A 17,481-nucleotide genomic window follows, 5' to 3' on the forward strand; every position below is an offset into this window, starting at 1 on the left:
ATTCTTCCACAATGGCTCATCTAGCCACATACTTTCACAATCACTTAGGTGTAACTTGGGAATTCTTTGCTAGTTGGTCCTGTTCTCCCCACACAAGGAAAAATTTTGTCCAAGATCATGCAGGAAGTTGGTCAGAATCAGGATTGGATCCCAAGTCACCTTACTTCAATTTTTCATTATGTTAATTCTTGATCTGGAGAGGTAGGGTGGTATAGTGTTCAGTCAGAAGAGCTGGGTTCGAGAGCTGCCTCTGATCAATTAACCAGCAAGCATTTATTAAATGCCTGTTCTGTACATTGTGCTAAGTGCTGGGGAAACTAAAATAAAACAATATTTATCCTCAAGGAACGTAGTCTATTAATTGAGACATAATTGCTGAGTGAAGGTCACCTGGCTTCTCTTCCCATTGAGTTGGTAATTGGCAACAGTCATAGGAGTTTACATGTCCTGAGTTGTTTATATTTATGAAGTCCCAATGTAGACCCCAAACAACAATGATGAAAAGGAACATACAAACAAAGATCAAGCTCTATAATGATTGGCTTCATGGCCTGGACTGAGCCCTTTTTCCTTGACCTGTCCCACCTTCTTAAATAATGGAGGAGCAGAATACTATTTGGCCTTGGGAAAGATGGACAAGCTGATTTGGGATGACTGGCTGGTTCCCTTCTCCTTCCCCAAAGGCTCCTTCGGTTCCGTCCTTTTTGCCTCATGCATCTTCCCTGAGACTATTTTTGGCTCTTTACTACTCTCTATTGCCCTGGGTTCAACTATCACTTCTGGGCTGATGACTTGAATATGTCTCTCTTGTCCCCCATCTCTCGTGAATCATATTTCTCTGTTTCCAGTTTCTCCCAGCAGATTCCCTTCTGAAGTCCATGGAGGTCTTGAACCCGATTAAACATTTTGCCATCAGTATAAATCCGACCCATGCAGAGCAGAAATCTCCCCCCACAGACCAGCACACACTCAAAAAGGACTTGGTCATTAATAGATTGATTGATTGGCAAAAGAATTTGATATGGACAGAATATGAGATTGTGGATGAACAGAGCATAGCTCCAGGGTCCAAGGTTGTTCTCCCAGAACTGGAAGGCCTTCTTTTATCTGGAAGTCTCTGAATCTCAGGGGACATTTATGCTGAGAAAAATGAGACCAAATGGATGGAAGGAGACGTTGGGTTCATCTGTCCAGGGAACGCTCGTTTGATATAAGCAATGTTGTCACCACCTCTCACAACCCCCAAAGGTGACTGATTCTTCCCCCTTATACAAAAGGTCAGACAATATGGCCCAGCAAGGAACTTTGCCTGGAAATGGAACAGAATCTGGAAGCCAGGTGCTGGGGCTGGGGCTCCCAAGCCATTTAGCTTTCCCACTCCTATCGACTCTGTTCAAAATAGAACTCTGTTCTGGGAGAAGGCTCATCCTCTTTGATGAGTCTGACTGGTTCTTGGGGTTCTGTTGGAGCCCCAAGGAACCAACCCGGCCAGGCGGCTGCCTCTAGCCTGAAGGTAGGGCCTGAGCTGCTCCTGAAGAATGTGAAACGGGTTGTTTCCTCTCCACCTTTATATAGATCCTCGATGTTCACATCCTATGGAGAACAAGGGAAACGATCACAGGGAGATTATGGGAGTAGAGTTGAGAGTATTAGCTTCAACTATCTTTGGACTGGGGAGTAAAAAAATTGGAGGTCAGAGAAAGAAATGAAGAGGGGACTCTTTGGGGAAGAGGAAGGGCTATTTTTTTTTAAAAGGAGGAAGGTGTTAGTTGCTCTTTTGTGGATGGAGAGAGGCAGGACAGAATGAACATGTTAACATTTTTCTCCCCACTGGAGCGCAGGAGATGGGAAGGATAGAAAGTGGGATACTGAACCTCTACTCTAAAACTTGTCACCTTCCCCTTTTTTCCATATACCAAAGGAGGCTTTATAACATAAAAGAACATGAGGGAAAAAAAGAACATGAGACTGACAGGCAGGAATTCCATATTGGTGCTAGATGATTCATGGAAAGGGTCTAGGATATTCTTACCTCCAGTTGTAGCAGGGGCCCCTCTCCTGATTCCACACATGCTAAACATCGAGTTCCATTCTGAATTCCCATAATGATGGGGAACTTGTTTCGATCAAGAAATCTGTTGGGAAGCACACAGACCCTCTCTAGGAAAAAGGAAAAAAAATAAGCTTGGAGATTGAAGAGACCCTAAAATGATCATCAAGAAAAAAGCAAGACTCTAGATAGATGTGGACCTTTCCCAAGACACTGCCATTTCCCAAGATCTGCCTCCTAAGTTTGGGTGGGGAACCTGAACCTTAGAGTTAACCCTTTGCCTTCCTGGACTACTAAATGTAGACAGGTTGAGGTCTTATTTGCCTAGCATTGTGTTCTGTGCTGGGACATAAAAGTCCTTGTCCAGCCCAACTAGCTAAGTCAGCTGGGCCCTGCTGGGATTATTAGCTAGTATCCTGCGAAGCGAGTTGTGGAAGTCTTCTGAGCTCCCCATATACCATTGCCTCTTCAGGCTACATCTTATAAAAGAGTATTAGAAAAATATTTTAGTGTGAAATCATTTTTCTAACCAGAAAGAGAAGTCCTCATCAAAATATCTTTAGAGATCAATTCCAAAGCATGGTTCTTTTGGGAAACCTTTTTACTTCTTTCTCAATCAAAGGCCTTACTTGATTTCTAAAAGAAAAATTGGATCAGTGTTTATGAAGGTAATGTAAGCTTAGGAAGTAAAATGGATTAGCAGAGTGGTGCTATTCAGTCATTTCGGTCATGTCCATCTCTTCATAATCCCATTTGGGATTTTCTTGGCAGAGATACTGGAGTGGCTTGACATTTCCTTCTCCAGCTCATTTTACAAATAAGGAAATTGAGGCAAACTGATTAAGTGATTTGCCCAGGGTCATAGACCTAGTAAATGTCAGAGGTTAGATTTGAATTTAGAGAGATGACTCTTCCTGATGGTCCATTGCATCATCAACTGCTCCAGATTAGGGGAGTCCCCAGATTTAAAGCTAGAATACTTTAAATAAGGGCATTATCTGCACTCAAACTTCACTGGACTGAATGTTTTGGGGAAATGATTCTAGAGAATTCCTTGGCATTTTAAGTATGGGATGAATCAAAAATACACACTTGAATTTTCATCTGAGCTCTGTGATTGTTTTATTTATCGAGGGGTCATGTTATTGTTTGGAGATACTTTCAAATGAATCCCAAACTGCTTGTGTCATTGAGAATCTCAAAGGAATTGGGAAACTCTGTCCTTTCGCAATGTCTTCCTCCTTTTGCTCTCTTTCTCCCTCTGTCACTCTCACTCTTTTCCCCTCCTTTTGTCTCTGTTGATATCTATCTTGGTCTTTCTCTGCTTCTGTCTGAATGTTTCTCCGTCTGCCTGTCTGTCCCCTGTCTATTTGTCTTTTTGTAAATGTTTGTCTTTCTCGGCCTCTGTCTGTTTTTTTGCCTGCCTGTCAATGTCTGTCTTTCTTTGGGTCTATGTCTCTCTGTCCCTCTGAAGTTAGAAGAATTTGATAATTAAATAATTAATATTTAATTAACAAAATAATCTCTAGTAGATTTGTGCCCCAAACAAAGAATATGGCATTTTTCATCCACATTCTTATGGTCCTTCACAGCTGCTCTTGTACCTGTAAAAGACCATGTTGGCCAATGGGGCCCAACTCTGGCCCGAGTTGAGTAGGGAGAAGAAGGGGGATCCAGGTGGATGACCTAGAATACTTAGGAGATGCTCACCTGCACCACAGAGTTCTGAGCTTGCATCTCCCACTAGAAATTGGTCATTCTTCAAGCATAAAGGCTTCTGTTCAGCATCCTTGATTCTGAAAGGGCTTCAGGTTAGTGTCAACCTTCCCACACACCTTCCCACACATACACAATTACATGCTACACTACCCTAAAGCCTGTAAGCCTCTTTTTTTCCCATACACTAATTTTGAATATCTCTAATTGTTAGGATAGGTGGGTGGTACAATGGATGGAGTATCAGGAAATCTTGAGGTCAAATCTGTCCTCACTTACTAGCTGTGTGACTATGCAAGTCACTTAACATTGCCTCAGTTTTCTCAGGTGTAAAATGAGCCAGAGAAGAAAATGGCAAACTACACCAGTATTTTTGGCAAGAAAAACTGGACAAAACAATTGTTAGGCAGCTTTTGCTAACGGTACCTTTTAGCAGGTTCAAATTTGTTTCACTTCTTCAGATTAAATATTCTAAGTTCCTTCACTAGATCTTCCCACATCAAGAACTCAATGCTTTTATTAATGATAACACCTGGAATTTATACATAGCCTTAAGCATTGCAAAACACTTTATAAATAACAATTTTCTCAGCAACCTTGGGAGATAATTGCTGTTATTATCATTATACTTTTGCAGATCTAGAAACTGAGGCAAACAGATTAAGTAACTTGCTGGGGGTTACATAGTTATTAAGGGTGGATTTGAACTCGGATATTCCTGAATCCAATTCCAACCTTCTATCCACTGTACCACCTAGCTTCCTTTTTACTATATGAATTATCCTCTTGAGGGAGATCTTTACCCTTTCCGGTTTCATTCTACAATATAGTACCCAGAAGAAAACACAATAATGGATTATTAAATTAAGGATACAACAGGATTATCACTTCCTTTTTTCTCCAAGCCTGCTTCTCTTAATGTATAAATTCATGATTATAGGGAGTAAACTTTCTGCCCTAATCCTTCCTCTCTTCAACAATTTATGAACAGATCTAGAAAAGTCCCAGGCTAGAAATCCCCTCTCACTGCAGAGGTGGTGAGAATTTGGACTGGTTTGACCCTCCCCAGCTCTGTCTGTCTCAGCTTTTTTTCTAGGCTGTTTCTGAGTTTTCTATTAATGGAAATGAGGCATTTTCATTTGGGACAAGATCACAGCTGTCACAACTTTGCTTGGCCATGTGTGTTTTCCTGTGGCTGAAAAGAGATCACTACAGTTGGCTAAGGTTCCTTCATCATCATTCAAGACCAGCATTGTGTTATAATGATAGGCTTAGATGATAAATACGGGGCTTTGGAGGACAGGAGGAAAGGAAATAGGGGTGTGAGAGACTTCAAAGTTAGGCCGTGATTACCCTGGGCCACTGGGATGGTTTCACTTGGCATGAATCATACATACCCTTAAGGATCTGGGGATTCTTCTGACAGGGCGAAAGCTCCAGCCATTTCCCCACCAGCTTCCTCTGGCTCACACCTGAAGGCCTAAACTCAGTTTCATCTATTTTGGATTCTATACTAGGACTTGACATGTTTCCCTTTAGTATGGATAGAAGTCTTATTGTATGACTCATAAACACTCAAGTTCAGTCATTATTCAGCTGATTTGTGCATATCTTTTGTTCCCCTATGAGTCAGCTCCAAGCTATACTTTTTACCCCATTTCTTATTCCAGAATTACAGAATCTGAGAGTTAAATGGGCTCTTCAGGGGCCCTCTAATCCAACACATACATGAAAGGAACCTCGTCTGTGATCAACCAGCCCAAACCTGAAGCCCTCCAGGAAGGGGAAATCCACTGCCCCTGGAAGTAGTCATTCCCCTTGGGGCAGCTCTAATTAGGAAATTTTTCTTGACATTGAAGCCTGATTTTTCCTTTTGAAGTATTCTGCTCTGGATTCTGTCCTTTTGTATCAGATGGAATGAGTTTAATCCTTTCTATATGACAGCCTTAAAATATATCAAGACAGCTCTCTTGTCACCCCTTCATCCTCTTCACCAGGTTAATGAAAACTGAGGGATCACCAGGAGGGCTCCCAGGAGCCAGCAAACTGGAACCACTTACACAAAGTACCGGGCCATGGGGAGGGAACACATCTCTGCAATCTAAGGCCGAGCACACCTGAGCCCTGCTGAGAAAGCAAAGGGAGAGAAAGCTCTGTTTAGGAAGGGAAGACACCGGAAAGTCTGGAGACCTGACATTTTCCATATTCCGATTTCTGAGTCCCCTTTACATTGAGATCAAGGGGCAGTAGTGAGGGATTAATAAACATATACTCTTGGTACACAATTTCCTGGAAATTGGAAAATGAATTGCCTTTAAGGAAGAAATACAAACGCTGACACTTAAAGCCTATACGATCTGACTCCAACTGATCTCCCCAAGCTAAATCCATATGACTCCCCAGTTACAGCGTCACTTAGAAAAGACACAGTGCAGTTTAGTGGAAAGTGTTCTGGATTCAAGTCCAAAAATCTTATTTTGAAAACCAGCTGAAACAGGAATCTATTACCTGACCACAGGCAAGGCTGGAAATCTTGCTAAGATTCAATTTCCTCATCTGTAAAATGGGAATATAATACCTGAGTTCCTATGCCACAGAATTAGGAGCAAAGTAATTTGTAAACTATAAGGCATGATTAGCAAAATGTCAACTCTTACTATGAACTCCTGCTTTGTCACGTACTAGTTTTGTGAACTTGGGCAAAGACTCTAGTTCTCAGGCTCAGTTTCTTCACCTGGAATATGGGAGCATTGGACATGATGCTCTCTCTCCCACACCCCTGATTAGCTCTAAAAATCCAAATTCCTGGAGAATATAGTTGAATATAGTTCTCTCTATCTGGAGATTTTTCTCTAGGATCAGGTCCTGGCTTTATGCATCCTATAGAAGAAGGTAGCCCAGCCTTAGCTCCTGCTTGTGGGGAGAGGAAAAAGTACAGAAATAGGGCAATGAGTCCTGCTCTTTATAGATTGAAATACTGGGCTTTAGCTAGGAAGATTCTTCAGAGGCTGTAGGACCTTAGGCCTAAGTTTCAGGAAGCCATTTTCTCAGAGGGCTGTAGGGCAGAAAAGGTCAGACGCTAGGTCTAAGCTTCAGGAAGTTAACATGACCCACAGGAAGTAGACATTGCTGACCATTGATCCCAATGGTTACTTCCTTTTCAATGCATCCAATGAATTTAAAAATCAACAGGGAGGGGGGATGAACCCATCTTTTTTTTGCTTTTTTTTCTTTCTTCCCATCATGTGCTACACACTCCATGCTGGACTGTCCAGTTGATGTGCTTGGATTTCTCCTTGCAAGGACTGAATAAATGCTTTCTTTTTGTATCTGGAGATGCCTTTGAGTAATCAATTTGGGTAAGGGGGTCTAGCACCCAGTCCCACCCAGCTGGAATTAGTAAATTACAAAATGTGAACTTGGAACATCATGCCTGGAGGTGGCTACTGATTCTGCCAAAGTTTTTAAAGAAAAAAAATCCATGCAGTTTCCATTAGAAAGAGTACTATGGATTTGGGATGTGAGAATCCGTGCGGTAATTGGCCCAGATTGGTGCAAATTTTAAATTGGGGGAGTCAGTGTGTTTTGGAGCATATGAGTCGAAATTGGGAGGACTGAGCCCTAGACCTGCTGAGTACTCTAAATAAACTTGGGTCAGCTAACATCAATTCCCCAAGTCTCAGTTTCCTCTTTTTAAAAGAAAATTAGGTGACTAGAGCTCCCTTTCAGCTCTAAAATCTTAGGAGTTCAAAGAGGACAGAATGATGTTGTGGATAAAGTACAGTCTCCAGAGTAAGAGTTCCTAAGCTTGAGTCCTGTCTTGGATGTTTACTGTTGATGTTATTTGTCCTTTGTTCTCATAGAGGACCAGGGACATCACAAGCTCAGTAAAATCTTGATTCCAATATGAATTGAATTGAAGTGAGATCTGCCCAAAGTCATCGACTTCACTCTCTCCTCTAGAATCATCAAAGTCCAGTGGTGAGATTTTGGCTAACTGTATGATCTTGGGCAAGTCACTTCAATTCACAAGGCCACGGTTTCCTCCTTTGTAAAAAGAGAACATTGACTAGAAGGCCTCTGGGATCCCTTCCAGCCTCAGAGTTATCATGCTATGTTATAAGGCTAACCCTTCCCCATCAGCCTCTGCTTTCCTTGCTGCAAAGTCATCCTGCTGTTAACCCCCAGACACATTATTCTCTTCCTGTTCTGTTTTTTTCCTCAGTCTGTGTAACTTGAAACTCTATCCTACCCTTAGAATTTTCTCTGAAGTGATCAGGATTCAGGTGGACCTATGCAGGACATAGAAGAGAAGGAATTTAGGTGAATCTTTTGGGTGTTCACAAAAACTATTGAATCAGCGTTGGTGCTGGGGGTAAGAGATCCAGCTCAAAAGAATGAGTGTAACCAGAAAGAGGAGGATCAGTCAGTCAGAAAAGGAAGAAAATCCCAACCCTCCAAATTTCCCTGCAAAGCAAAAATATAAGAAATAAAGCCTTGATTAGAAAGTGTATCTGATTCCCCATGAGCATGAAGAAAAAGAAAAGGTTCAGTGTGTATATGTGTGTGTGTGTGTATAACATGCTATGGAGGAATATTTTAGGAGGGACAGGAAGTCACACCCCATGACTGACTTTCCTATAGGAGGAGATCTCATACCTTTATCCAGATTACACAAAGTCTTGAGAATCAAAGCATGGTTTCAGCCTAAGTCTACTCTTATTAGTCATATGATTTTGGGCAGATCATTGAATATCAATTTCCTTATCTTCATTATATAATGGGTATCATCATAGCTTACTGGCTACTAGCTACTTATCTCACAGGGCTATTGTTGGGATCAAATGAGAGAATGTCTACGAAAGTGCTTTGTGAGCTGTAAAATTACCATATAAAAGTTTGTTTAGTATTTTTTAAATCATGAACACTTATTCTGTCTTTCATTCGTCATTATGTATCATTTCCACTGAAACCTTTTTTCAGTTAACTTTTTTTCTTTTGGGTCTCTTGCTGATACCTACAACTCAACATGTCCAGAAACCAAGCCCATTAATTTTCCCCTAAAACTAAACTAAACTAAAAGTTTGTCTAAACTTACCCATTTTTAAAGAAAGGAAGGAAATAAACATCTATTAATTGTCTATTATGTACCAAGAACTTTACCAAGCAGCTTAAATGTATTATCTCATTTGATCTTGGCAATAAAGTAGATGTTATTATGATGCTATTTTATAGCTGAGGAAGCTGAGGAAGAGTCTGAGTGACTTGTCACATAGCTAATAATTTGGATGTGAACTCAGATCTTCTTGACTTAAGACCCAGCAATTTCCATGGCAGCACCTAAAGAGCATGAATCAAAAGCTAGAAAGGACCTGATTCTAGGCTATTTCTTTATACAGACAAGGAAAGCAAATCCCTGGAAGCCTGAGTGAATTTCTCAGTCTCACAGATTGTAACTGTCAGAAGCAGCATTGAAACTTGGTTTCTTCAGTCTCACCAAGAGTACTCATTTCACTAAATCATGACACTGCTTCTGTCAATAATCATATTGTTCTCCCCCAGTCAACATAGCTCAAACCTTAGGCATCAGCTTTGACTCTCTCTTTGGCGTTGTATCCACAATCTAAGCTTCCACCAAACCCTGTCAGTTCGTCCTTTAGAGCACCCCTCAGACGCATACTTTCTCCTCTATTTCAATGGCAGCTAAACAATACCCTTTATAATGATGGCATTTATCTTTCTATCTGGCAAATATTTCACAGATCCATAATTTTGTGATTGTGGGTATTCCCTGACCCCTCTGCAATTTAGTAGAAGGTCTTGGAGACCTTCTGAGTTTGGGTCAAAAAATCCCTTACTCTGTAGCCAGACCGGAGATGAGCCACCTCCAACTTTGCTAGGATAACTTTTAGACAAGTCACACAATCCTTACACTGCTCATTACTCAAAACTGTTCTGCCTTGATTGGACCTGTCAGAGGTATATTCTGTTGGCATCCCACAAGGTCATAAATATTGACCTTGTTTTGTATTGATTTATGATCTGTTCTCTCACTTTCTTCAAGAACTCCTAAATCTTTCTCTTACTTGATCATTTCTTTAGTTCGAGTGCATAGAGACCTAAAAAATTACCTGGAGACATGACTGTGGGGAAAAGGGAAAGAATAGAGAGACACATAGAAAGAGAGTGAAGAAAATGGGGGGGGGGAGAGATGAAGGGAAGTAAAGAGAGAGGGAGGAAGATAGAAAAAGGCAGATAAGAGGATGAGAGAAAGAGAGAAGGGAAGAAGAGAGGGAGGGAAGAGAAAGAGGAGGGAAGGAAAGGAAGAGAGAAAATAGAGAAAGGAAAGAAAAGGAGGAGATAGAAAAAAAGGAGAGAATAGTAGAAAGAGGAAAAATAAGAGGAAAGAGACAGAAATAGAAACAGATGGAAAGAGGTAAATTAAAAGGTTACCATTACCCCTTTACACACACATGCATGTGCACACATGCACGCGCACACACACACACACACACACACACAAACACATACCCCTTCATAACCATCACTGACCTGTAGATCTTGATGTAGAGCTCTTAAATCCTGGAGCTTGGCAACTCAATCTGTCTGTCCCAGCGTCTGCCCTGTATTTATAGGTGCTGGTCAATGTGAGTCAAACCAATCACTCCCCCTATAATTGGCTTAGGAAAGGTAACAAAAGAAGAAGCCCAAGGGTTTCACAGCCCTTTTGGGTCACTGGGGATAATAAGTGGCCTGGGAGCACTAATGAATGTTTGCCATGAGTGTTGGGATCCCCACCATGTAGGTCCTTATTGCTGCCACTGCCATCACGGTTGTTGTCATTGGCAGTCTCAGTAACCAAATAAACAAATATTGGCGGGTGCATGACCAAGGCAGTCTCACTGCTATGACCTCTCTTACCTTGTCTTGGGCTTGGTTATCATTGGCCAGTCAGGAAAACTCTAAGGCTGTCTCTATCCCCACCCCTTTCCCTTCTCCTCTCTCCTATCACCCCTAGTAACTGTGAAGACTGGGACAGAGGAGTCAAGGAATAATAGGGAGCACTTCTAGTGGATCAGAGAGCAGGATAATCCCTGAATGCTTCAAGGTCAAGCTGATGTCAGGACATGAGCAAAAAATGAGTGATGATATCATTTGATTTAATCTTGTTCCAGCAGGGAGAGTGAAATCTGTACTTTTTCCACAAATCCTAAAAAGTGCTGCATGATCTCAGTGGGAGGACAGCCAATGGGTGGATTGATGGGTGAATAAATGAAAAAAAGCATTTATTAAGTGCCCACTGGACCCAGATGGCTCTGGAGGAGAGAGTGTGGCTAGTGACTTTGCACAGCCCGCTCACTTAAATCTGATTTATTTGTACGTCCTGGCATTGCCTCCCTGATGTCATGGTCCTGTTTGAGAATGAAGAACAAGAACAACTACGTGTCAAGTACTATGTTGGATATCGGGTTATAAGGGATATAAAAAAAGAGTATAATCCCTGCTCTCAAGGACCTTGCCCTCCAAAAAGGGGATACAATGCACAGAAAGCAACAATAGTCAGGGAGAGGAGTTTTGGTCTTGGGAGTCATAGATATTATGAAAAGAGTTTTAAAGTGGTGGATTACCATGCTCTCTCCAGTTACCATGATAATAACACTTAGCACAGAGCATGTCAATAGTTGGTGCTTAATAAATGCTTGCTTATTGACTGACTGTGATTGATTTGATTGATATTATCAGAGCAAGAAATGGAAGGAGAGATGACGTTGTGGAGGGTGAATGGGAAAAAAGAAAAGGGAATGCACTAACTAAAGCTCTAGCAGAAATGATTCATGTTTGGGTATAAGTTGGAGTATATGTCCACTGAGGTCCCATCCAGCTCTAAAATGCTATGATTCTTTAAACACCGAGAAGGGGAAATGCTCAACTGGGAGGGGACCAGAATAGGCTTTTTGAGGTTTGTTTTTCCCCTTTTTGAGCATCTTCAACATGTCTCTGATGATATCAACTCAACAAGCATTAATTAAAGACTTACTATATATCAGGCATGGAAGATGAAAAGACAAAAAGTCCCTGCCCTCAAGGAACACACATTCAAATGGGGAAAACAACATGCAGAGAACTGTGTACAAGCCAAGATGCAGACATGATAAACAGGCACTATCTCAGAGAAGGATCTGTCATTAAGAGGGATGTGGAGAAGCTTGGTGTTTCCTGGATTTGGGCTGATTCTTGAAAGAAGCAGGGATGAGGAGGGAGAGAATTCCAGGCATGGGAGGCTGCCAGTGAAAACGCCCAGATTTTTGGTTTTGTGTGGAGAAAGCAAGGACACCAGTGTCCCTGGGTCAGAGAAAATGTGGGGGGAAGTAAGGTCCAAGATAGCTGGAAATTCAGGAAAAGACCAGATTGTGATAATAATAATACTGTATAATATTTCAAAGTTTATGAAGCGTTTTCTTTACACACACACACACACACAAACCCAGACAAAAAACCTATCAAAACAAACAAAAATAAAAGAAACAATTTGTAAAATTATTACATAGATCTCTTAGGTGTACCATTACTGTGAGTTTACAAGGTCCATGAGAGTAGGGACCAAATCTTATCTAAACTCAGCATTTTCCCAGGGTCCAGCACATACTCTCTTCACAGATACTTCTTGAATGAAATCCTGTTTCTCTCCGTCCCCCTCCTTACTATTTTGCAGATAAGGAAACTAAGACTTAGAAACAAGTGAAACATATAGCTATTAAGTATCAGAGCAGGAATTTGAAACCAGATCTGATTTCAATTCCAAAGTTTTTCCTACTGTATCACATTGCCTAGCTATTCTATGAGGACCATGTTATATTGCATTTTTATTCAGGACATGGATCTATCCCTCCAATGATTAATCTTGAACTTCCCTTGCCAGAGATAGAAATGAGAAACAAACTTACAAGACATACTCATGAGCACACATTTATGATCTTTATTATTTCATTGTTACCTTAGGCTCAATGCATATTCCTCCAAATGAAGCGTCTAAGTACATTCTGTTTTCTAAAATCTCATTCTATTATCTTTTGTTTTTCCATTGCCCTTGCTTGAAGAGATATTCTTCACTCCTCCCTGCTTCTCAAGCCATCTCTCACCCCTCCCTGTCTCCCAAGCCATCTGTCACCCCTCCCAGTCAAACAAACCATTCCTTGTAACAAAGATTTAAAAGAAAGGAAAAACAAAACCGTTTCTTCTCCTACCAGTTGATCCTGACCTTAGTGCTGACCTACACCTTGGCATCCACTGTCCTGCTTCACCCTGGTCCCAATAGCTAAAGTCCTGGACAGAGAAACTTTTCAGTATCTCCACCTGATATCTTTCAAATAACAAACAAGTTAGGACTAGAGTGGTGATGTTGACAGATGGTGGGTGGAGGACCTGATATTGCCCTTGATTTATAAACCCAGATGCTATCATAAGCAGAAATGGCAAAACCAGAAAGGCAGCTCTCTTACAATAATGAATGAATTTTCTATGGAAATTGTTTATTATAAGCTTTCTTCTCAGATTAGAGTAGGGTAAAAAGAGGTCGCATGAGGAGGACCTGTAATTGCCCAAAGCACACTTATTCAGTTGGGATGAATCTTTCCTTCACCTTATCTTGAAGTACTTTGTACTCCTCTTGATATACAACAATTGGTATTATATTTTTCTTTATGTGTCTTCACTCCCCTTTGAGGATGTACGCTCCTCGAAGGCAGAGACGGCTTATTAAAATCAAAATATAGTTTATAACTTAATGATTAGGTCAGGATTCCAAAAGATCAAAGGCTTAGAATGTTGGGTGAAATTATATAAGGTGAAATTTAATCGGGATATAAATAAAGTCTTACACTATTAGCAGTGGGTAGATGTTATGGAGACATTTTTTGGTTTGAGGTAAGGAGTAATTTCCTCATAATTAGAGCTATCTAAAAAGGAAATGGATAACCCGAAGAAGCAATGGGTTCTGTCTCTCTGGAAGATTTCAAGTGAAAGCTTGGTGAGCCCTTGTTAGTGATGCCAGAGAGAGACAAGTTATGCTTGGCTTAGGACAGGTTGGACTACAAAGGAGACATCAAACTCTCTGCTGCCAGCCACATGATGTCAGCAAAACTCTCTAGTGAGTCCTGAGCCAGATCAAAATGTAATTGGTAGATGCTGAACAAAATGAATAAAAATACAAGAAGATGCAAATAATGTTGCTGGCAAGGACCTGTTCTATTTGAGTTCGACAATACCACACTAAACCATCATTTCTTAATGACCTCAAAGGAGCGTTTCTCCTTCCAGAACAGGTTTGCTTTGGTCCTTCATAATTTTGAATTGTTATGATTCTGGGTCTTGTCACTAAGTCTAGCATTGTATCTGGTACTTAATAAATGTTTGTTGTATAAGTTGGTACTTAATAAATGTTGTTGTAGAAGATCTACCCAGAAATGCCTATTTTTATTTTTCTGGTTTTGACTCAGACCAGGGATGATAAGCAGATGATGGGTAATAATAGCTAACATTTATGTAGCTCCTTCTATGTGTCAGGCACTATGCTAAATGCTTTGCAAACATATCTCATGTAATTTTCAAAACAACTCTAGGAGGAAGGGGCTATTATTATCCCCAGTTTAGAGTCTGGAACCTGAGGCAGACAGAGGTTAAATGATTTGCCTAGGGTCAAAGAGTTAATAGGTGTCTGAGGCTGGATTTGAATTCAGGGCACCCTGACTCCAGGCTCAGCACTTTATCCCCTTATCTTTTTTTCCTTAATACCTAACCCAGTATCAGGCAACAAAGTAGGTAATAAAAAAAAATGTCTGGTAACTAAATGAAAATTGATGTGATTATCATAAAATTGTCATATCAAACAGGACAGATAGAATTTAGAAAAACACCGCGAGGGATGTGGAGATGGGATGGGCTTGAGACCATGCCCAGACACATTGGTGAGAAATTCACAAAGAGTCCCACTATTATTCCCTTAGGAAAATACAATGAGAGCAATTTATGTTATTCATATGAGAAACTTTTCAACAACATTGAACAGTTTAGTCTAAAGGAGAGATTTAAAGAGATTTGATGTCTGTTTTCTAATAAGTAAAGGCTTACAAATAGAAAAGATAATGAATGGTCTTAGATGGTATGGCTCCAGGGAACAGACCTCAGAGCACTGTGTGGAAGCTACAAGGAAGAAAATTTCAAATCAGCATAAGGAAGAATTTCCCAACAATAATAGTCAACACTCTTATAATCCTTTAAAATTTGCACAGTGCCTTGAAATATTAGCTCTTTGATTCTCATAACAACATTGCAAGATAGACACTATAATTGCCCTCATTTTATAGTTGGGAAAACTGAGGCAAAAAGAGGTTAAGTGATTTACCCAGGGTCACATAATTAATAAGGATTTGATGCTAAAATTGAACTCAGGTTTTCCTGACTCCAGGACCAGCACTCTGTCCACTGCACATTTGAGTCTGCCTTATGAAATTTTGTGTTCTATTCCTGGAAGTAATAGAGGCTTAGATGACCCTTTCCCAAGTACGGTATCAACCCATAGCTGGGAAATGTGTGTGAATCAGCAATCACATTTTGGGGGCATTATTGTACATCAGACATTGTATCAGGTTAGGTGAGGGATACAGATGTAAAAATGAGATTAAGTCCTGCTCTCAAAAACCTACATTTTTTTAGAGAGATATAACATACTCACAGTTTTTAGATGTCTTCTAACTCTAGAATTCTGTTGAGTTTAAAATTCTCCAAGCATTCAAACAATTAATCAATGAGCATTTATTAAGAATTCACTATGTTCTGGGCATTGGGCTAAATAATGAGACTACAAAAAAAGAAGGTCTCACCTCCAAGATATATGAGGAATTTATTGAAATGTATAAGACTGAGGGTCATTCCCAACAGACAAGTTTTCAAAGGAAGAAATCTAAGCTTCCAATAGTCACATAAAATACTCCAAATCACTAATAATAAGAGAAATTAAAATCAAAGTTGTGCTCATGTTATACTCATCAAAAATTACAGGAGAAAAATGACAAATGTTGTAGGGTTGCAGGGAAAAAAAGGTATACCAATGCATTGTTGGTGAAGTTGTGAACTGATCCAGAGATTCTGGAAAGAAATTGGGATGTCTCCAATGTTAGCAAATAGTACATATCCTTTAACCTAATCATATCATCATTACATAGGACCTGGAAGTATAAAAACATGTATAACAGCTCTTTTCCTAAAAATCCCATATTGAAAACTAAGGGGGTTCTTACTTTTTGGGGAAAACAAATGGTGGTATATGAATGTAATAGAATACTATCATGAAATAAGAAATGACAAAATGGGCAGTTTCAGGTGAAACAGAGAAAACCTCTATGATGCAGAGTGAAATGACCATAACCAAGAGAACAATTTATTGAATTACAACAGCATTGAGAAAAACAGCTTTGAAAAAACAACTCTGATTCAGGCAATCATAAACCATTAATCTAGAGAACTGAAGATGAATTACATCACTTGCCTTCTGCCAGAGAAATGATGAACATAAAATGCAGAATGAGATATCATTTTTCATTTGGCCAATGTACAAACTTGTTTGCCAGATTATGTATGTTTAAGTTTTGTAATAAATTAATTAACAGAGGACTTCTTCAAACAGATGAAATTTTTAAAAGAAAACTAGAAAAGACAAATCAGAATAGGTTCCTCAATATATCAAGAATCTTATTCTTTAATGGGAGCAATCACATTATCAACCTCAGATTTTTTCCCATTTTCTTTAAAATGGAGTAGTTGATCAGTGGAATAGATTAGGTTCACAAGACACAATAGTCAATGACTATATAATCTAGTGTTTGATAAAACCAAAGACCCTAGCAATAGCTTCAATATTTGACAAAAATTGCTAGGAAAATTGGAAATTAGTATGGAAACTAGGCATTTAGCTATACTTAACACCCTATACCAAGATAAAATAAAAATGGGTTCATGAGTTAGACATAGTGATATTATAAGCAAATTAGAACAAAGGATAGTTTACCTCTCAGATCTGTGGAGAAGGAAGGAATTTATGACAAAAGAAGAAATAAAATACATTATGGAATGCAAAATGGATAATTTTGATTAAGTCTAAAAAGTTTTTGTACAAACAAAAACAATGGAGACAAGATTAGAAGGGAAATAAATTGGGAAAACATTTACATTTAAGGATTCTGATAAAGGCCTCATTTTTAAAATATAGAGAATTGACTCAAATTTATAAAAATTCAAGCCATTCTTCAATGATAAATGGTCAAAGGATATGAATAGACAATTTTCAGATGAAGAAATTAAAACCATTTCTAGTCCTATGAAAAGGTATTCCAAATCACCATTGATTAGAGAAATGCAAATTAAGACAAGTCTGACATACCACTACAGACCTGTCAGATTGGCTAAAATTTACAGGAAAAGATAATGACTATTGGAAGGGATGTGGGGAAACTGGGACACTGATGCATTGTTGGTAGAGTTGTGAATGGATCTATCCATTCTGGAGAGCAGTTTGGAACTATGCTCAAAAAATTGTCAAACTGTACATAGCCTTTGACCCAGTAGTGTTTCTATTGGGCTTATATCCCAAAGAGATCTTAGAGGGAAAGGGACCCACATGTGCAAAAATGTCGGTGGCAGCCCTTTTTGCAGTGGCCAGA

The 17,481-nt window shown here is 39.7% G+C and overlaps 1 protein-coding gene across 2 annotated transcripts; it reads right to left on the reverse strand.

Annotated features, from left to right (window-relative positions):
- Positions 1–461: 461 nt before the first annotated feature.
- IL1F10 (interleukin 1 family member 10) lies at positions 462–10,437 on the reverse strand. Of its 2 annotated transcripts, none has more exons than XM_031949891.1 (5): positions 10,319–10,437; positions 5,827–5,893; positions 3,761–3,846; positions 2,033–2,160; positions 462–1,593 (listed from the first exon to the last, which is right to left on the reverse strand). In XM_031949891.1, the coding sequence occupies exons 2-5, from the start codon at positions 5,856–5,858 to the stop codon at positions 1,381–1,383; spliced, it is 459 nt and encodes a 152-aa protein (XP_031805751.1). In that variant the 5' UTR covers positions 5,859–5,893; positions 10,319–10,437; the 3' UTR covers positions 462–1,380. The 2 variants fall into 2 exon arrangements, with proteins under 2 accessions (XP_031805751.1, XP_012395929.1); XM_012540475.2 differs by having other exon boundaries at positions 5,827–5,890; positions 10,319–10,382.
- Between the last annotated feature and the right edge of the window lie 7,044 nt (positions 10,438–17,481).

The sequence above is a fragment of the Sarcophilus harrisii genome, chromosome 2 (assembly GCF_902635505.1).
Source record: "Sarcophilus harrisii chromosome 2, mSarHar1.11, whole genome shotgun sequence".
In the NCBI taxonomy this organism is placed as follows: domain Eukaryota; kingdom Metazoa; phylum Chordata; class Mammalia; order Dasyuromorphia; family Dasyuridae; genus Sarcophilus; species Sarcophilus harrisii.